The 22,173-nt window shown below is 39.5% G+C and overlaps 1 protein-coding gene across 1 annotated transcript; it reads right to left on the bottom strand.

Annotated features, from left to right (window-relative positions):
* Positions 1–3,514: 3,514 nt before the first annotated feature.
* Positions 3,515–21,309, bottom strand: LOC104947731 (protein APCDD1). The gene is given in 6 exon segments (XM_010773813.1): positions 3,515–4,437; positions 5,208–5,306; positions 5,309–5,513; positions 13,060–13,585; positions 14,732–14,918; positions 20,918–21,309. Coding segments are annotated over 6 exon segments (1,515 nt in total). The 5' UTR covers positions 20,958–21,309; the 3' UTR covers positions 3,515–3,979.
* Between the last annotated feature and the right edge of the window lie 864 nt (positions 21,310–22,173).

The raw sequence follows: 22,173 nt of genomic DNA, 5'->3' as shown, positions 1-22,173 counted from the left end.
AATAAAGGCCTCCGGCCCGACCCCCCCCCCCCCCCGCTAGGCCGACCGTACGTAGAAAGGGTCAGATGTTCTACTTGAAGGATCCTTCTTTGGCGTACTTCTACCCGGACGATACTGGTGCTCCTCCCTCCCGTCCCTCCGCCAACGACCGAAGCGAGCGGCCGGCTCCGTCCGGAAATCAACTCGAAACTACAGTACACCAGACCTAGGCTATTTGGAAAAAAAAAGGAGTAAGATTTGCGGAAGCAGGACATTGTCTCCCTCGTCTTGTGCCAGTCTGTAGTGCTAAGTTCCGGAAGATAACAGTTACACACGGTATCGGATGATCACATCAAATAACTGTATACTATTTGTCATGTTCATTTATGTTATTCTTACCTTATATTATCTTTGACACGGTCTATCAGATATATGTCATTAACCTTATCCAACTACTAATATACTCTACGTTTTGGGTCCTACTTTACGAATACCACAAAGACAAGTTTTCGAAGTCCACAATTTGTCAAAGAATACCGGAACACCCCTACTTCGACAGAGGGCTCAGTACAAGTTATGGTCTCCCACCTTCAGTGTCCCAACATACTGCTGTGTTATAATTTTAGAAACCACTTCTTATGCCTCTACGCAATGTAGTGTCAGACCGCGTTATACTAAAAGTCGGCTGATTTAAGTCCCAAGACAATAATATATCCTACTCATATTACAGGTAAAATTTTTTTTTTTTTTTTAGTACTTTACCATATAAGTTGAGGTGTTTTCTTTGAATTTATACTAACTCGTCTAACACAAGTGTATCTTTTGTTTCTAACTGGAAAAACCGAGAAGTCTTTGTGTTGACTTTGCCATATCATTGGTAATGTGGCCTACAGTGAACACATCTGTACAGCATCATTCGAAGGCGTCGCCCTTTTACAATCTCACACGATTAGTGCACACACAGTTGAGAATTGAAAGGCGACAAAAAAAAGTGATTGCTCCCTTTTTTTAGTTTTCTGTATTTTGATGGCTGGATTATACAGGTAATGTGGCGGGACAATGAAAGTCGTATTCTATCAACATGGAAGAAGCACCTAGAGTGAACCATGGGCAAGAGGCAGTCGAAACGATTACATTTATTTCTCTCTCTCTCTCTTATTTTTCTCTATCTCTCTTTCTCTCTCTGTTGTTTTTAATAGGAATTGAATGGAATGTTAGGTGTCTTGTAAATGTTTTAAAATCCTTTTAAACAAAAAAAGGAAAGAACTTCCATCAAAAAGACCTTGCTACCTGTCGCTGGATCGCCTCTGAAGTAAATTTGTTCGGTTTGTAATTTCTACTTCTCGTCTTGAAATGTTCTGATCCAGCTGGGGATGATATAGTTGCCTCCTCCTTCTTGTACATTTCTGTCCTTTTTGATTCTCCTCACAACACCAATGCAGACTTTATTATATTATTATTATTATTATTATTATTGTTATACAAATCATATATTCCTTCTGAGGCAAATATTGACTGAAATAAGGTTTCCATTCTTAAAATCCTGTCCCATGGTATTAAGCATTGAAGAAATAAAAATGTGGTTTCAACAGCCGTCTTTTCCCGTGTCGCCGCTTCAATGATCACAAAGAGAAATGTTTATTTGTGCCACAGTGGGGAAGGGGACAGCGCAGATTAACGGCTAAAATAAGTGTTTGTTAATATTGGATGCCGTAAAATGAGCGTTGGTGTGCCAGATTTTTCCGTCAGTGTTGCTGCCAACATTTTTAATAGGATACATTTTTCTTAGTTCAAGGAAAAAGTATGGTTTGATGGAACATGTGCCTTCATGACATTTCAGCTAATATTATTTGGCTTTCAGTTATCAGTTGCCAAGGGTCTCATAAATTGGAAACGCTTCATCAGCCTGGGACATCTGAAATTTTAGGAGCTTCAAATGAAGAAATCTCAGTCTAACTTTAACCGACTGGACTAATCAAGGTAAAAGTTTCGATGTCTTTCTGTGCTTCTAAATTAAGTTGAGACGGGCGTATTCTCTTACATGTAATTGGCATCATCTTGCAAAAAATAGAGGCTGTTGCTCTGATTTTGAGGTTATTCTTTCAAGGTAATTGGCTCCATTTTTAGTATATTGGATCACTTTGTATGGAAACATCTGCAGTTTCTTTTTGGCCCCAAACCGAGCTCATTTCAGCACGAAGGCAAAAACACTACCTTTTTTTTTACAGGATGCTTATTTCCCCCAAAAGTGAAACCTGCAATCATTTTATTAAAGTGTAAAATGGCATGATTCATACTGACTCCGAGAGGACAGGGTAGCGTGGGAACGGACCGCTGGATGTTCTTTGTTGGTTGCAGGAGAGAGGGCGAAGAACCAGTTCATACTTTACTGCAACTATGTACAGTTAGTGACGAGCTGAAGGATTGTGTCACATGACGCCCTTAAATAATATCTGTTTGCAAATCGATAGTTGTTCCCATTCACCACTTGAAAGGCAATGAGAAGAAGAGCAGGAAGGTAAGGCAGCTGCCAACACGTGCGTCGATCATAGTATTTCTGGGATCTAGACAACAAATCCATCTCAATCAGAATTAGTTGGAGATTAAGGATTTCTTTCGTGGCAAGTTATGAACTGACTTTTTATGACATACTGTACTATGACCTTTTTAATCACGTACAATACTTTACTTGTTAATACAACTTTCTCATGATGTACTTCATTACTTTTGCGACATACTATGGCCTTTTTTTTAACGAAATAATATACTATCTGCTCTTGTCACATGCTATAATATGACCAGTTTCTTATGACATACTATACTAAGACTTTTTTATATAACATACCTTTCTGACTGTCGAGACAGCCTACATAATTACTGTTTTATGACATACTATCAGATAACTTTTGTGACACTAGACTCTGACATACAATCGTTGCAATAATAACAATCTTGATAAACTATTTTAGAGGTAGGTATACTGAAAAAAACATTAAAGAGTATCAAAGATTTAATCTTATACATGTATCCAGTTACAGAGACATTTCTTGGAATCCATTTAAGGTTCTTCCGGATTCTGCACCATTAATTATAATTCACTGGCTCTTAGAAAGATTTTCCATTTAAGAACTAGTTTGTTATGATGTATAATGTTTTTTCGTATTGTAGAAGCCTGCTAGATTCAAACAGGTTCACTCATTCATTTTTAACCGAAAGCCCACGAGTGAAACGTTCTGTTATTTGGTGATTGCAAATTTGTATGCATTTAGAAAATTAGAATGTCTTGACACAAGAAAAACAATGGAATCTTATTTTGATTATTTGGGGATTTTGCAGAACGTATTCTCATGATATAGGTTTTTGTGAATTCAGCCATATTGCCCCTTCAATTGCTGACACGAAGCTAGAGTTAAGGCCAATTTTCCAGGTGCAGTTTCCTAGTCGAGTATGACATAATAAACAGAAACAAGTCAGGTGTCGGCTAGTGAGGAGGCCACTCTTTGATCAGTGAGTGAATACAAATATCTCTTCAGGGTGAATGTAAGGTAGGTAACTTTATTGTATACAAAATAATGTGAAATGATGACATAACTTCTGCAGAGTTTGTCATACTGTAAGGCAACATTTCAAATGCTGTAAGTAGTGTAGTTCCCTTTTACTGTAAACCATGACTGAGTTCATCGTAGAAAAGACTTCCAACAAGTCGTGTCTTTTTGTGGTACCAAGAAATGACTTGATTGATGTAGGTAAATACACAGTATAAACAAACTCTCAGGTCTATGTGGATATATCTTTGTATATTTGTGGAAACAGACAGGTCGGTCTTTGGTTCCACTCTAAAGTGCTAAAGGTTCTGTGGAGCAGCAGTGTCGAGTCTTTGGTTTCTGGTCACAACAAGTTCACTTTTATCACCAGTTTTGATCCTCTTTCACATCAGAGAAGTCAAACGTTTGCCTGCCCTTGTAATCCACACTGTGTCTTTATGTAGAAAAACGTCTCTCTAGCTCTGCCAGCGGAGAAGCAGAGACGTGATGAAGGTGAGGAGAGCCACGGTGACGTGCTGCTGGCTGCCTCTGTGCCCCCCTCTGCAGGCATTGTGGTTCAGATGAGGCCTGTTCTCCGTCCTGCTGAAATCTGACGGCTGGCTGCTGGCCGAGCATTGAACCAGCGGCATCTGGTAGGAGGACGCCCTCTTCTCCGTCCGGTCGGGGCTGGATCCGTCGCTGGGCCGCTGGCCGTTGAACAGCAGGTAGCGTCCGTGGGCATCCTGCTCCATGCGGAACAGCTCGTACTCCGTGTGGGGGAGGCGGATGCCCAGCGCCACACAGCCGTTTGTCAGGGTGACGTCCTGCTGCACCCCCATCTGCCAGGAGCCCTGCACCCCACACTCGTTACCGTTGAAAACGTTGAGCAGGGAGGTGGTGGCGACGTCCATGGGAGTGACTCTCATGTGGTTCACTAGACGAGGAAAGACACAAGAACACCCGTTAGCGCCCAATGCTTCTAACAGCAATCCTGAACATCCATGTTTCTAAAGACTTTCTCAAAATGCAATATTCTCATATACATTCTTTTGAAATGGATTACTCTGTCTGCATAATGAATACTTTTACTTGTACGTAACATTACACTTCAACTAAGTCGAACTAAGCTGATACTAATCACTAACCTTGTAATTTAGTATTTAATTATAAAGTTATTTTATTTTTAAACCACCTGACAATTTATTTTTAAATTTTCTCTGCCTATTTCTTCCTTTGTTCTGCTGCGACAACTGGATATTCTGTCTGGAGTTAAATAAATATTGAGTCTTTTTCTGCTGAAAATGCTGCAAAACTGGTGAAATGTTAATATTCAGCAAACATGTTTTTATAAAGCTACAAGCAGAAAAAGTTTTAAAAGAGCCTAAAGTCTAAATCACACTGATGAGAGATGGCAACAATATTTGTATTCATTTCAGAAAGTAAGGACAGAAAATTGAGGAGTAACATTTGGTTTTCTAGTAACTACAAATGTAGTCCGCCCTCAGAGAATTGATGGTATATTTGTACTATTTACCACAGCTGTAGGACAAGAAAATAACCAGTTTTTTTCCAGCTGAATCTTTGTCCTTGTCATTAGTATTTTTTATTTTTTTATTTATATATGATTTATTTGTGACATTGTAGACCCTCACATGTACATTAAAGGGAGTAAAAGAGACCAGGGTCAACAATTTAACCGGTTACCTTTGAAGACGAACTCTGTCCCGCCCATCACGCGGGTGGAGTGGAGCCCCCGGCTGTAGCGCCCCCGGGCGTAGATGCTGAAGGTGGGGTGTTGGCAGAGTAGTGGTGGCCCTCCCAGGTGTGGTTGTTGTCGTGGAAGATGAAGTGGCGGGTGAGGAAGAGCACCTCGGGGCGCACTTCGCAGCGCTGGCTCACCCACTGACCGTACAGCCCCACCGTAAGGTCGGCGCGCGGGGCCAGGATGGGGGGGTGCAGCGCGTCGGAGCGGAAGATGATCCGGCAGTCGATGCAGCCGTGGTCGTGGTTCTGTGGAGAAAGGGAGGTGAAAGGTGAGCCTCGTATACATGTATAAAAAAAGGAACAGCAGTTTATGGTAAAATTAAGATCCTTAATAAAGAACGAAACATAATAATTATCAAGGAAATGTAGTAGTACTTTTCGTATTAGAAGATGTATTAGAAGATACAACAAAGTAGGGAGCAAAACATAGAGTAAAAACTACTAAAGGTATGAAAACAAACGACTACAACAAAACTTGCGCTTTTTGAAGAAGTATGGGCGGTAAAAAAAATAACAAGGGCATCCTAATTATTGATAGAATATAACACCTTTGCATGGTGGTAAAAGCTCCACCTGTGGGAACTGTAGTTTCAAGAACTGAATTGAATAATGGGAGGATTGAAATGGAATGTCATGAAACACAAAAAGGGGTGAAATAGAGGGAAAATATAAATAACTTAAACATAGTTAAACATCACTGGGAAATGACTGCAAGCAGGAGATGAAACCCACCATGAATAATAATTAAAATGTGTAATATTTTTAACCTAAAAAACTGTTTGATTATCACAAAATCCCTTACATTTGCACTTAAAGGTGGGGTAGGTAAGTTTGAGAAACCGGCTCGAGATACACTTTTTGTTATATTCCATGGAATGCTCTTAACATCCCGATAGCAATATCTTAAGTGCTTTGACAAAAAATCCATTAAAAAATGTCATCTGTGGAAGCCGTAGCGCTGTAAAAAGCACGACCAATCATTTTAGCCGGCCCGGCTAAAATAACTGGATGGCCTACCTGCCTGTCAGCCTTCCATCTGTGCACAAACTTATCTCGTGCCCTCATTGGTCATGTGCGCGTTCGTGTGTGTTGGAGGAGGGGCTCTGTAAGGAAGTGGCAGATTTGTTCCGGCTGTGTATTTTCAAATTCTAGCGCACTCGAGCTGGTTTCTCAAAAATTACCAATTCACTTCAGAAACACTCTTTGTTATATTCCATGGAATGCTCTTAACATCCCGATAGCAATGAATATATTAAATGCTTTGACAATAAATACATAAAAAAAATTCATCTGTGGAAGCCGTGGCGCTGTGTTGGAGGAGGGGCTCTGTAAGGAAGTCTGAAGGAAGGGGCAGATTTTTTTCGGCTGTGTACTTTCAAATTCTAGCGCACTCGAGCTGGTTTCTCCATTCTTACCTACCCTACATTTAACAAGATGAATAATCTATTCATTGCCATTTTCTTAATACAATTTATTAGTATATAAGTTAATGTCAAATGGAGACCGTAGTGTAAAATAACATTTTCACAGGGTGGGTAGCACAAACTGTAAATTAAAAATAGTGATGAAAAACTACAGTTCCCACTGAGTATCACTGTATGAAATTTCAGTCAAATAAAACCCAACAGCGCTGAAAGCTTTTAAAATCCATCACCAGAATCAGGAAATCCACAATAAAAAAGCAAACTCTTTGGCGTCTGCTTAAAGTTAAAGGAGGAAAAACTATTTCCTCCAGTCTGTATCTCTCGAGTGTTGGAAGCCAGACAGGCTCCAGCATTTTCTCATGGTGATCACATCATTTCTCCGTAAAAAGACAGATGTCTGGTCGAATTTAAACCATGACAACGGGAAGTCCCGCAGCGAACAGAGGTCTTAAACATCTTGCTACTTACAAACAACAGCGGGAAGTCCTTTCTTCACACTCGTATCGATGAAAAAGTGTATAAACGATCATAAATCACGTTAAGATCGCATCGTGTCTGGTTTAGTGGACCCTGGAGCAGCATGTGATCATAATATCCACAGCTGTGGGGCTCAAATACTCAGAGCTGGGGACCTTCATCAAACTTTATTCCACTAAATATTTTCCAAAAACTGAACTCCAGGGAGTCAGTGGAGTTTTGTTATCAGGGTGGCCAAAATGTAACACCTGACCTTCCCCTAACCAATCACTCTTTTCCCCAGACAACATTATGTTCACAAGAAATGTATGGGAAGTTAATCAATGCAAAAAGAAGCGGAGGAAAACACGAGTATCCCTCCATCGTACTGATGAGATAATCCCTGAGCAGCTCAACAACGCTGCAGAGTGAGAGGCCTCCTGTGTGCATGAGAGTATGTTTTACTGCACTTCTGCATCTGTGTTTGTGTGTGTAAGTAAGAATGTAGCAGGGGAAAATGAATAAGTAAATACAGTGTGCAGAGAGAAAGGTATGCATGTATATTTTAACATATACTTTACATGTGTTGACACAAGGAAAAGAGCTAAAAGGTGGAGGTTTTCTGCGGCAGGTGTGGAAAACATGTTCCAGGTCTGCAGGAACTTTGAGCCTCTAAAACACAGACGGACTGTGAGATGGAAAGAAATGGCGCGACTCTGAACACATCTTCCTTCTATGGATACTAACCTCCCACTTTTTTTTTTCACATAGCTCATCCATGGCAAAGAGGGGTATCTGAATATTTGTCCTAATCCCTCCATTTAGACAAATATAAATCCACTGAGCAAAATACAAATGATTACATTGAATAACATTTAACTTGAGGTTGCAAACTAAGAACAGCAAGAAAAATACAGATATATTTACCTCAAATGAGCCAAACGCTTGTAAGAGGTCGTGTTTTAGTTTGAAATGAGCTAAATCCCTTTAACTATGAGAAATGTATTATTTTAGTCGATCAAAATTAAGACTGGAAACGGGTTATACTGGAAACGGTATTATATATACCTCTCTGAACAAGTGCTTTTAAACTCACACATTTCACATGTTTTTAAATTGCACTTCTTTGTAGAAATGACAGTTCCCTAATTGAAATTAAGAAAACATGTTCTTAAAAATTACAAAATAAATTGTCAAGATAGACCTGTCTTTGTCCGTCAGCTGTAATCAATTCATCCACATTTTCCCTTAACAAGGGATCAACTAACGTTAAAAACAGAAGAGCCCTCATATCCAATAAAATAGGTGATGCTATGATAAACTTTTCTTAAAAGCACAGACAAGATTCTCTCAGAAAACTTTTGTAACTGTTGCAATAAAAAAATTGGCTCAAACAAAGCAGTTCATATCCTTACTGAAATTGAATATGAAATAGGAAATGAGGGAGGATATTACTGCCATTACTTCATATACAGCACATTTATTAATTCATGTTTTACGGCTACATTTGGCAGCCACTTCAGTTTGAACCGACGTACAAATGAGGTTCAATCCAAGCCACAGTAGATCAAGAAGAGTTAGAACAGAGTTTCACTTTGTCAGGCAGCCATCTTTCATTAGGGCATTTTGGGGATTACCATCGTTCAGGGGAAGATGATGTCCAGAAGCAAAACTTTTACGAGGAACAGAAACCACGTCAGGCTTTAAAAGCTTCTTGGTTATTTCACTGACACTACGCCCAGTGGTGGAATTGAACTAAGAACATTTACTCAAGTGCTGTACTCAAGAACAAATTGGAGGTACTTACACTTGAGTACTTAGAGATAAATATTGTACTTTTTGCTCCAATATGTATCCTGTTACTTTTCAGATTATAGCTTTTCATCCCCTTCCTCTTCAGTGAAAAACCATGTGTTTTCCTTCATGATGACTTCTGTTTTTTCAAACCTAAAAAGTAAACTTTACTGATTTGCTAACATAATTTTGCTGAGTTAAAGGTTTGCATGCAAGACTTATAACAGGGTATTTTCACAGTGTGGTACTACTTTAACTTAAGGATATGAATACCTCTCCTCAAGTGACAACATGTGTGATTTTCCATTTTGGGATCTTAGAAAGAGGACTTTCTAGGAATTAATTACAAGAGTCTTTTCTTAGTGTATCCGTCTTCATCGCCCAATATCTAAATATTTTTCAAAGGCTCACATAGATGAGGCAAAAGACCAAAAAAGTAAACTCGGCAGGCATGGCAAATAAACCTCTGCATGTGGGATACGTGTAAAAACAAGATACCCTTAACCAACAACAACAACAACAACATAAAGACACAGATATCCTCCCAACAGGCTTCATTATCAACTGGTCGTTCCTCCGCCTCAGTGATGACGCAGCGGTGAACCAGGCGACAGAATATGGAGAAACCAGAACTGAAATAAGATGTAAAAACAAAGTCTGGTGCCTTGCTCTTGCATCACTGCTGAGATCCGTCCAATAACCACGATTGATTGCTCTGGCACCAGCACGCTCTGGACTGGGACCAGCTCTGGGTACGCCACTTAGGATTAATGGATTGGATCGTCACCATAGCAGTAAAAATCCCTGAAAAGAAACCATTACAACCTCAAGAGAGGGTCAGAAGAAGTGAGGTATTTTATACCACTGTTTCACTGAATTGCAAACCACTTTACTGTAGGTTTACAGTAGGTGACCAATGGGGCTCAACATCTGACCAAAGCTATAAAATGAGGTAAGACGCTCAAAACATGTTTGTAAATCTCTAGGATCGCTTTAATATAGAAGCATTATTCCATTTAAAAAGAGAAAACACACAGATTTTACTCAGTGGTGAGGAAATATGGTTATCTGTCATTTTGGTTAGCTGACCCTTTAAAGCAAGGGTGTCCAAACTATGGCTCGAGGGCCATTTTGAATCGGCCCTCAGCAAATTCAAAAAGTATATTGGAGTATGGCCCACAGATTGAACTTGTGCTTGTCTTGTGTTGTACTTCTTAAATATAGATAAAAATGGATATTACCCAGTACTCATGTGTTAAGAAGCCCACTTTTCAAAACAAATTCAGTCAGTTAAAGTTGAAAACATTTTCCATCAAATCTAAGTTGATAAGAAAAAAGCCAAATAACTTATTTTCATAACATGTTTGAAATACACCCTTCATATTTCCTCTTATAATAAGCAATCTGAAGCTTCTGTTTTAAGGAATGAGCTACCAATAAATAAATGAAACCCTATGGAGAGCTGTGATGCAGGCTGTTGTTGTATTAAGCATAATTTACCTACATTCGATACATTTAGCTAACTTATAACTTTACTCATGAGGCAATATACCTCCCCTCTAGTAAGTGGCCCAGCCCTTCGAATACATTTCTGTATGTGGCCCTCGGTGAAAAAAGTTTGGACACCCCTGCTTTAAAGGCAGTGCTGTAATTCAGTTTCAGTCTTTGGAAGTGCAACAAAAAGTAAATCCCATTTAGTCCGACACCTCTTTTCTTCTTGTTCACGGACAACTGAGGAGAAATGGAGCACATGCAACACTTTGATTTAAGCCTCAGGCATGCATGAAATCAGACCCGGTATGTGCTCTCTGGAAAAATTCAAATGGCCGCATAATTCAAAATCCTAGGAATACCACATGTTGATCGCTCCCAGAGATAGGCCGGGTCTCACATTGCACTCTGCGGGCGGAGGGGCTTAAGGGGAGCAGCTCTGGTCATTACAGCACCGCAGGAGGGTCTTCTGATCACAGATCCTCACTCCACACACTGTTTACATTCTGATCAGCAACACCAAGCCCTATCATCCCTGTACAAATGGTTGTTTATTTAGACAGCGGACCAGAACAGGATTTCATTGTAATCTCTGTAGGGTGACAGTGAAAACATCACTAAGGTTTCAGCCAGCGGGGAAACTGCTGTTCAGAAGTGTAAATAGAGAAATGACATGCCGTAAGCACAGCGGAGGAAAGAAAGGACTCTTTCTTGATCCTGGATTTGTTAGATGAAGTCAGTATGTACATAGTTTCTGGTTTCTAACAGTGCAAATGTTTAGTGTAGAAGGGCAAGATTGTTGACATGAACACTGATCCTAAATCAGATTGGGATTAAAAAGTATTTGAATTGGTCTTAGTTGGTGGGTTGTTGTCGCAGACAGGTGGAGTTGCATTTAGATAGTATCATAAGAAATGGATCACTGAAAATAACAATCACTTGTCCTTCTACACTTTTCAACATCTATTGTCTTTTCTGATTATCCCAACGCTCCTAAACCTTAAAACAAAGACTTCCAACTACTATTCTACCAACATCTCCTCACATTCTTGTGTCGACTACTCTCAACATCGACTCTCATAAAAGAGGACTGTTCTTAAGGTCAGTTCATGCTGTTCCTGTTGTGTGTGGTCTTTTCAGTGTGACGGGCTGACACAGTGGGAGCTGAGTTCAGCAGAGGTTTCTCCACAGAGCTGCGTGCTCTGTGGAGAAAAACAAAACTCTACTCCCTGCTTGGTTGTGCATTCCAAAAAGCCTAAAACGCAGAGGATGGGAAGAGTTTTCTGGCTGCTTCCAGTAAGTCTTTAGGAATACTAGAGAACAAACTCGACAAAGGCCTCTACAGATGCAACAATCAGATCTGCTGATTTATTAATAATTACAAAGAAACATTCAAAGATGGCATATTATCTATAGCAGGGGTGTCAAACTCAAGGCCCGGGGGCCAAATCCGGCCTGCGACTTCATTTTATGTGGCCCTGCAAGAGCTTGCAAAGAATATAATACGTTTATTATGGTTACATGCCGCTTTACAGAAGTACGTTGCCCATAAACTACATGTCCCACAATGCATCTCGTTTTGTGACATGCACACTGAAGAGACTTGCAATTATTTGCCCTGGATTTCCGCTTTCAGACGTAGTTAATTACTAAGTTATTATCCTATCTGATAAAAATCAAATTCAGAGGCAATAATGTATTATAATACATTATTTTATATATATTATATATTTTTAGTTACAACCGGCCCTTTGAGTGCAACCTTTATGCAAATGTGGCCCGCGATGAAATTGAGTTTGACACCCCTGATCTAGCTCAACCAAAGATTGCTTTTACTTCATTTGAAAAACGTTTAGTCGCCCCAAGATGTGAAACAATGTTAAATAGAGTCTAAAGTCACGCATTACGATTATACGATAAGTTTATTGTCAGATCAGGTCTGAAATGTTTCTTGCATCACGGCAGAACTATTTACAACATCAAGAAAGACAAATACCAAGACGTGTTGTTGGCCAGCCTCAATATGTTCTTATGCTAGGTTGAGCTAAAAACAGCTGACAAAAAGGAAAGGCAATCTCAGTTTAGTATGCAAGCAACATGTTCTTATTACCACAACACCCAGCTGAGCACCTTAGTTGCTATGATTCAACCTGAGAGGTGCATGCATGTGTCACAAAATTCATAGCAATCCATTCAAAAGTAGTTGAGATATTATACTTAATAAATGATGACGTGAACCTTGTGGTGGTTCTGGAGGGGAGTCAGAGGATAACTAAAGTCAGGCTTGTACAACCTTTTATGGCAAATTATCAGATAGTCGTTGAGACATTCTATCTGGACCAAAGCGGTGGACCAACCAACGGACATCAAAACATTGCAATGATCAGAAAAATCTAAAAGATGAATCCCCTTCTGTGTTGCAGAATTGTGTTTTTTCTCGTTTTCTATGGTAATCACCTCACAACCCCTTGTATTTCTCTTTTAATCCCTTGGTAGGGGAATTAGTAACCTTCACAAATAAAGCAACTAAATAAACTGATATTCTCACACTTCTACGAAGAACCCACAAAGCCACATTTCCTCCTCATCCCTGTAATCTTTGAATAAAAGAGGATCATGTGTCTCACCTTGACGTTCTGCAGGGCGGTCTGGTAGCTGGACGGCTTGTAGTACAGCCTCTGGGACGGCTCGGTGTGGATGTCTCCCAGAAAGAGCTCCTCCACCAGGTGATCCGGGCTGTGATGCAGGTACTGCTTCTCCAACCTCAGCAGCTGCAGCTCATGCATGGCGAAGTTAAGTTCCCGGGAGCAGTCGTATCCGCCCTCCTCGCTCCACAGCTCGTAGGCCACGCTGGGCTCCCAGGGGCCCGTCACGGCTCCTTTGCAGCTGTGGTTCAGCCTCTGACTGAGCTCGTTGGCCACGGTGGCGGTGTGACAAACCATCTGGACGCGGTGGAGGTGGTACTCCGCCTCTGTGCCGCCGCGGATGATCCAAGAGGCCTGGCGGAGGCGCAGGCGGCCGCGGATCACCAGGGTGTACGACGGTTTGGTGCAGTGGTTGTCCTCGTAGTAGAACTGGTGAGCCTGGAAGCTGTTGTTGGAGTAGAAACTGTAGGAGCGCGTCAGGAACTCCGGGCCTGGTCTCACCTCACAGCTGCAACAGAAAAACAGCGGTTTCAGATAAACAACATTCAAGACCACATGCAGAAGAAGTTGAAGTAAATACCAAGAAGTTTTGAGTTTCTCATGTCTAGAACTGAGTGTTTCAGTGAGCCTGTTTCTCATTCATTAACTGCTCCCAATATATTTTAATTAAGCTTTCCTATCACATTAATTTGTAGCTACTAGCCTAAAACATTTTTGTAAAAAAAGTCCAAAAATGTTGATTTGGCATGTAATTACATTTAATAATTTTATTATTAATCACATTTTGGATTCTACTTTTTGCAGGGACTTGAAAATGTGCTTAATATCACCGTAATCCATTACACTTTTATAATGGGGTCAGAGTTCAAATATTTGCATAGCAATTCAGAAACCAGAGATAAATTAATTGAAAACTGTGTTTGTTAGTCCAGGCCTCTGTGGCTGTCATGTTAGCATAGCCTTATTAGCACATGTTGGTATAGCATGCCAACACAATTAATTTCTGGTCATTTCAATATTATTACTGTTATCATTCACCTTCATAATGGATAAGACTCAATACATGTAGTAATTCATTACATTAAACTCCAGTTATAGGTATTACTTCTCTTCAATTCACAAAATGTTTGTTGCATTAGCTCCAACCCAGATAACCTGCTGCTAACTGCCAAACAGGAAGTGAGAGCTTCCAATAGGCTTTATAGTAGAGGTCTTCAGACTGCACCATGTAGGGTAAAGTGCTGGGGGGGTTAATTGATTCAGAATTTTTTTTTATTTTAAACTAGCCTAAACTATTTGGATAGTTAAAAGCTATCTTTTTGCAAGAACTTACCAGACACCAGCCTGCATCCACTTGGTCATGCACAAACACACACAACTTCAGCAAAAGCAAGAATCCTAAAAATGTGCTTTGAATAAGCTAATCAATTGTAAGAATTACTGCATTGGCTTCAAATTAGCCCAACCTTTCTAAGTGCTACATAAAGAAGTGAGTGTTTTTCAAATGTGTCTTTAATTTGTCTTATTTATGGTACTTTCTAATGCCCAACGTTTAGACAAAACAAGTGTCTTTTTTAGTTTAATAAGAAAGACACTTGACCTCCATGTCAACTTTGAGGCTCCTAAGGATGCACACAAACACATAGCTGTTTACCTGGTGGAGACCCAGTGCCCCTCCACGTTGGGAGGCATGAGCACAGAGATGCGGGCTCCGTTGTGAAGGTGCTTCAACATGTGCTGGCACTGGGAGTCTTTGAGGGACCGACCGAAGGCTTTCTCCAGAGCGAGACGGCTGGACCCGACGTCTGGGTGGTGCAGAGAAGAGCCTCCTTCAGCCCAGCCTGCAGGAACAGAAAGGACACCAAAAGATTTAGCTCAGGTTATTTCTCTTCTTCTTATTGTTATTGTTTGGGAATTTAAAATATATATACAAAAGACACAAAAGAAAAAGGCTTAGATGTGTGTATTACATGGAAGCACCTCAGGATTCAGATTATTTGCTTGATAAAACTCCAAAGCTTTGAAGGAGTTTCTTTATCTCTTTTTGTTTGATTTGAGCATTAAAGCAGTGTTATGATTTATACTAAACCCCTCAATTGATACTGACACTAAACAAAACACAAAAAAAAAAGGATCCAACACAAAATTAATGTTTAAAAAGTTCCATTCATTGATGTTTGATCCCTATTCAAATGTGAAACCACTAAAGAATGAGTTTAGTTTGGCAGAACCTCCTTCTTTTTGATCGTTGAACTTAAATGAATTACAATAAAAAGCCACTGCTAAAGTCCATTACTCTTAAGTTTCTTTTTGAAGTTTCTCTCATGTTTTCTTTCTGCTTATTCAATCAGCCAGGCTTCTTTGAAGCTTTTAGAGAGTCTCATGTAGTCATTTTAACTCATGTCATCACCCTGGGATTACAGGGCTTTATCGGTGAACTGCAGCACCTGGTATGAGTGGAGTCTTTATGGGTTAATATTAGCTGAACATGTGATGAAAATGCAAAGCTTAGATGTTAAAGGTGAACAACTGAGACCTGGCTTTCTGCTTCCATTAAAACAGACATCAAGTAACATAAAGAAGTAATGTTAAAAAAAGGGACAAGAGCAGTATTGAGGTTTGAAAACTATGAATTCCCACCCTGAACGTGTACCCCTGATTCACCACATGAAATAACTATACCTTCAACAATGGACTGAGCTTAAGGGGGATACAATATCGGAAATGAAAGCATTTCCAAAAGCCTGCAGCCACAGAAAAGCCTTGAAGCTCACATTCCAGCGAGGATTTATTCCATGTAATACTCTAATATCACCAAAGTCTACCTTGAAATACGAAGACTTTGACTTAAATTCTTTCTATTTGGACCCAACTCGCCTGGCAATATCATTGAACACTTTGGTATGCTTCTGCTTCTGTGCTTTTTATTTCAAGGGAGGAACAAGAAAGATATCTGATTAAAGAAACCAAAAAGCTCCATTAAGAACAAAACTCCTTCCAGTTGTTTAACGCTCAGAAACTCCTACGTGTTAGCAGAGGCTTGGGTGCAAATCACCACATCACAGCGCTGCTCAGTGGAAACACTGCAGAGACGTGAGCCCCCGACTCAGCTGGTTGCATTAGTAACGCTGCTGGCTGAGATGTGGTAAAAAAATCTAAGACAAGGCTTCGGTTTGCCGTTTGTGTGTGTGTGTGTGTGTGTGTGTGTGTGTGTGTGTGTGTGTGTGTGTGTGTGTGTGTGTGTGTGTGTGTGTGTGTGTGTGTGTGTGTGTGTGTGTATTGCATCCACAGTCAGGCCAGGGTAGGGGAAAGACCCTAAGTTTGTTTTTACAATGAGGAGAGTAAAAACTACCAACGTGGTTGTGAATATAAAAAGGAAACCTGGGGAGATGCTTAATGCAAACACACTTTATCTTTTACTCTCACAAAGGTTTCCACGCCTCTGATTAAATAGCAGGTGAATTTCAGGGTAACACACACACACAATAAAAGCTATCAAAATAAAGATATTTGCATACAACAGATAAGCTTAAATACCCAGATGTTTTTCTCCCAAAGCAAAGTATGAGAAGTACAATCATACACACAACAAAAGCTGTATACAATATTTAACATCCAAACATTATTCATTTGTTTATAGTATAGTTTTCTTGTGTCAAAATGATGAGTCGAGTAACAAGATACAAGTACATCAAGAAGATATTAAGTAAGCCAACTTAATACTCAGGATCTCAAAGGTAGATATATGCTGTTTTGTTTTATTGCTAGCTAGTGTAATACGTTTGGCTCCCATTGGACTCACGGTAAAAAACAGCAACTAGAAGACATCACCTTGGACCTCAATTTTTACAAACAACAACCATTTTCTGACAAGCAAATAACAATTACTCAAGAAAATATTCTTAATTTATTAATTATTGTCAGCAGAGGTTCAACAAACCTAAGCTAACGGTTCCGTTTATTTAAATTGGCTATTGACAAATTAGCTTTAATTTATGCAATTTATTTTTTGAAAAACGAAAAGATAACTCTCAGCCAAGAGCCAAAACCTTGGACAGCTCCAAAGAATCTAAAATGTTGGATTAAGAAACCTTGATATCAGTTCTGCAACAGATGTTATACAAATGTAGGAGCTGATAACAAGATGGTGAATCATCTCCTGGCGTACTGTTGCAGCTTTCTAGGGATTATGGGTAATGTATTCCCTTGTCAACAGGGAAACTGACTTCATCTCAGAAACTTCAATATTATACATATATATATATAATTTAGTATTCCGCCCAGTTTTCAAAGAATCACGAACTTCCCACTTTCAAATACTGTAGGTGTAATGGTTCAAAGGAAAGCACATTTGAACTCTACTCAATGAATAACTTGCATGAAATGAAAAATGAAAGTCTATAGCATGCATCTTATTTAACCGTTTTAGGTGACAGAAGCTGGAGGAAGTGTTTCTGTATCAGACATTAGACTGCAAGGACGTGACAGACCTGATCCAGACTAGGCTCAATAAGACGTGTTTTATTCATTTGTGAAAAAATCATAACTAATGAAACACAAGGTTTATTAAGAGTCATTTTAACGTTGAAAAAAAGTTTTACATATAGTTACATATATAAAACTCAAAATGGAAAACAAGGACATTATTATAGAGATTATGTGTCGCCCCTTTTGCTCAATTACTTTTTTAAAGAGGAAGCATCTTACAGATCCTTCTCTACACAGTTAATGAGCGTTGAATGTGTGAGTGGTGAGAGTTTGTTCCAATCGCTTTCTTTAAAGACCAAAAACCTCCCCACATTAAGGCAATAATCAGACTGGCTCAACTCAAACCCTCAGCAATCCCTCGCTGATGCAGCTTTCCCAAACTGCTGCTCTCTATCTAAATCAAAGCGCCCACAAAACTCCCAGAGCCCCAAACCACAGAGAACATTTCCAGTTGGCCTGATCCCACCAGTGAGGTCACAGCACTGGGACCCCTGACAAGTGGAGAGGCTCCACATCGTTTATGGGAAGAGAGAAGTGCCAGAGCAGAGACCAGACAAAGGACTGTTCTTTGTGTTATCTTAGCTTTTTGTAGTGAGGATGTTAGACTTTACGGGGGTGGAATGAAATAACATAACGTTTTAGGATTTCAACTTTAAAGTTACTGAGTGGTACAATTTCAAAGAAGTATACTGGCGATGCTTGAGTTTTTATTTCATTTGCAAGACGTTCTACGTCTAATGATTTCAGAGGGAAATACTGCTAACACTAAAAGTATGAGTACACATTAGAAATATACATTTAGCTTGAGGTGAAATCATAAAATATAGATTTTGCTGTTAAAAAGCTTCTTTATCCATGCTAGTGTCTCAGCTACAGTCAATGGTTTCCACTGAATGGTACGGCTCTGCAGGACTCATCCCAACTAATTTTGGGACCCGGTCCTTTACTTGATCTCAGTTCCCACTGCGCTGTAGGCAGGACCCCAACAAATTTAAATAATTTTCTTTCAGCTAGACCAAAAGTAAGAGTTATGCTACAAGTTCTAATGGGCTGTAGCATTAGCATGTTGATGCTACAGGCTAACAAAAACAACAACAGGCTGACATGTTGCTACAAGTTCTGATGGTCTGTATAGCATAAGTAGTAGCATGTTGCTAAAATAAACATGCACAGCACAGTGAAAATGCTAAATGTTCCCCCTGAACATCATCATTATTTAGTCTGCTAGTATGCACATATTTGCTAATTTTGCACTAAACCCAAAGTAGTCTTAAGGCTGGTGGGAGTCCAAATCCATGTTAACATAAGAAGTGTATCCCTTTTGGTTGATTTGAAATTGTGACTAGCCGTTAATTTCTGCGGCTGGGGTTAAGCTCTGTTTGTTAAACTTACATATGTTGTCCAAGAATCTTTTTTGTTATTTGTACCTATTTGGGTTATTTTTTATGATTGAAAGATCTGTAATTGCAGCACTTATTAGTGTGCTTTATGTTGCCGTCTGGTGCTGCTTTTAAAACTCATATCACAGTTGGTTACCAGACATCTGAAACATAATGGTAGTAAATGTCATTCAGCCTGAAAACACGCAGAACAACAGTGTGTGTTTCACAGTTCAACTGATAAACTTGTTAGCAAGCTGAGTTTTAAATATATATTATATACCATTCTCTTCTTTTTTTATCTCACTACAATCCTTTTGAAACCTTTATGTTTTATGTGTTGTCTATATGTACTTTGCGAGACTTTGAAGGCTGATGCACACCGTCAATTACTATAGACAGGTGCTCAGGATGAAAAGTCCAAAAGGAAAGAGGGAATTCCCACATATAGGAAACATAAAACTGAGACAACGTCTTGGTCCTTAGACCTTCATCTCCACAAGGACATAAATGTTGTCTCAGTAATACATTTCAATGAAAGTAAACAAAGGTGTGCAGGAATTCCCTTTTCTCTTGCCGTTATATGTAACACATAAAGCATATCATAAACTCATACATAAGTATTACATAAAAGCTTAATGGGGTTCATTTTGTTTTGCATCTTTAACACTTGTTTTTCTGAATATATGTTAAACATAGTTCCCTGTATTTGTGTAACTTGAATTAACATGTATCCATGATAGCTGAAGTTGTAAGGTTAATTCACCTTCAATCTTATATTAACCATTACTTTTGATAGTTTAAATAAATGATCAAATTGTCAAATACAAACTGTAGTAAGTAGAGAAAAGCAATTTTATAAGTTTCACACTATTTGCCTTTTTTATAAATCTTACAAATGATTATGGGCTTCAGCCTCAGATGCAGTATAGGTTGAGTGCCAGTTAATACGTAATACAAATTTATAAAATAGTTTTTCAATTAAATGTCCCTCTCTATCTTTGTTATTGCAAACTCCGGTGTCGGCTTCCTGTCCTGGAAATCATCAAAACTTGACAGGGATATAACTGCCCTTCTTCTTAGCCCAACATTAAGATGAACAGGAAGTTGTGGAATAAGCCATCACTTGACAGTTTGTTAAAAACGGCTGGATATTTATAGTTTTAATTAAACTTAAAGACCCTTGTGTGGTCCAGCAGAAGTCTCATTATATTCATATCAATAAAAAACTGATCACAAGCTGCTCCAAGCCTTTTTTAAACTTTCAACTCTCCGAAGTTCTCGCTCAGGTTTTCTCCCCCAAATACATTTACATCACACACTAATCTAAGCTGACGGTGCATTTTCATTGCATCTATGAAAGACTGCAATAACACACCACCTAATTGAACGTTGGATTCACTTAAAGACACTTAAGGATAAGTGGACTCCGAAATATCGTTTTATCTCAACCCAGTCATTTGAAGTTGCAGCCAAATGTTGCCTTCACTGTCACTGCCAGCAGATGGATTGGGTCAACTGCACTCCCATAATCCTCTGCTGCTCAGACAGGTTTTCATCAGGAATGGATGTTTTAAGTGGCTCTTAACTCTCCAGTGCTTTCATCTGCCCAGCGGCCCCAGGGAAGCTTTTTTTTATTGCCTTTTAGCCTTCAGACATGTTCATCACTGTGGCATAGGGGATAACTAAGCTAGAAAATGTGATTATTATTATTAGCCCTGCTGGACACAGACACACACAGCCATGATGGTAAACAGGTGTGTTGAGATGAAGAGATGTCAGGGTTTAATCTGATACAAGCTTCAAACATAAAAAGAAAAAACTAGACATACAAAAAAAAAGATTAAATAGTTTGGAAGATCTCGTCATTTTTTGGGATTTTGTGCAACATAGCTTCTTTTGTTTTCCATGCACACGTGGAGTCCAACATGTTTTTCACACTTGCATTGATTAATCTAGTAAAAGTTTCTTACCCAAAAAAGCAACAAGAAGCAGTGTACATAACCGCCCCATTCCGCACTTTGGAGTAAAACGATCGTCACTGGTCACACTGGGGACTTCGGGGTTTCCTTTACGCAGCGTCCTTGTTTATTCCGACATAAATCCTCACATTGTGTATCCAAAGCATGGAACCAACACTCCTGGGATATCCGAGCATCATAGGAAACACACCTCCGGTTCTCAACAGAGAATATAACCCAGAGGTGAACGAGGCTCAAAACGAGATTCACGAGAGGAAGGAAAGTCCAAACTTGACTGAGAGACTGTGGAGAAGTTCAACGCTGCTCTTCACTGCTGAAATGAAGCAGCTCGGTTGCTTTTACGCGCATCCCCCGTGCGCCCTGGAGGAGTGTTTGTAACGTGTGTTCACTGACCGGACTCCCCCGCCTCTGAGGACATTTTGGGGGCGTGGAGTGAGTTTTTTCCCCCGGTGAGGTGCACACTGCAAAAATAATCGCCAATTTGTACAAGGTGTGTGGGACCTCGATATGTTAAGTGTTGAAATATCCTCTAATAACTTACGGTTATTTCTCTTTTACGTAATGCAAACTTGCCGAGCAGCGTTAAAATCATATAATAATGACATCATTGTGCTAAATCTATATTATTTAAACATTATTTCTCAATTATTCCCCTTTAAAACCCGACTTTTCAAGGAACATCTCCAAATCAAAACATATATTACAGGAAATTCTACCAACCAATGCATATTTATCCTCACTGGGTTTGAAGAAAAACTGATTTTAATGTTTTGTTTTGCAGTCAAGACCTATTCATTCATGCTTTGCCTAGGGTGAAAATTATTTTATAGTAAGATCTTCCTTACCCCCAACTTTTTACAAACAAACATGTCTTGTCAAATCATATTCTCATGCCAACATAGTTCATGTGATGTGCCAAAGTTATCTAAACAAGACATGACTTGACCTAACAACTATAATGAAATGATATCATTGCTGCTAAGATAGTTTACTTTGAATAGTACAGCGGTAACCAAACTACAATTCTAAAGCAATCTTATGTTTTTGGGATTAGTTAGATGTGAAGTTGTTCTGGGACCTCACTGAGCCTTAACTGTTGAGTTTCCGTCCTTCTCATTTGTGTTCAACATCCTGCTTGTTATCAGTCATGGTGAAGGCTGCACATTTTTCTTGACCGTGGCTCTCAAATTATAACCTCCTCCTCATCATCATTTGCCCACCTGCCTGGGGGGAGGGAGGGACAACAA

The sequence above is a fragment of the Notothenia coriiceps genome, unplaced genomic scaffold, assembly GCF_000735185.1.
Source record: "Notothenia coriiceps isolate Sejong01 unplaced genomic scaffold, NC01 NC01_scaffold00012974, whole genome shotgun sequence".
Lineage (NCBI taxonomy): Eukaryota > Metazoa > Chordata > Actinopteri > Perciformes > Nototheniidae > Notothenia > Notothenia coriiceps.
The sequence above is the reverse complement of the archived record's forward strand: the minus strand, read 5'-3'. Positions and strand labels throughout refer to the sequence as shown.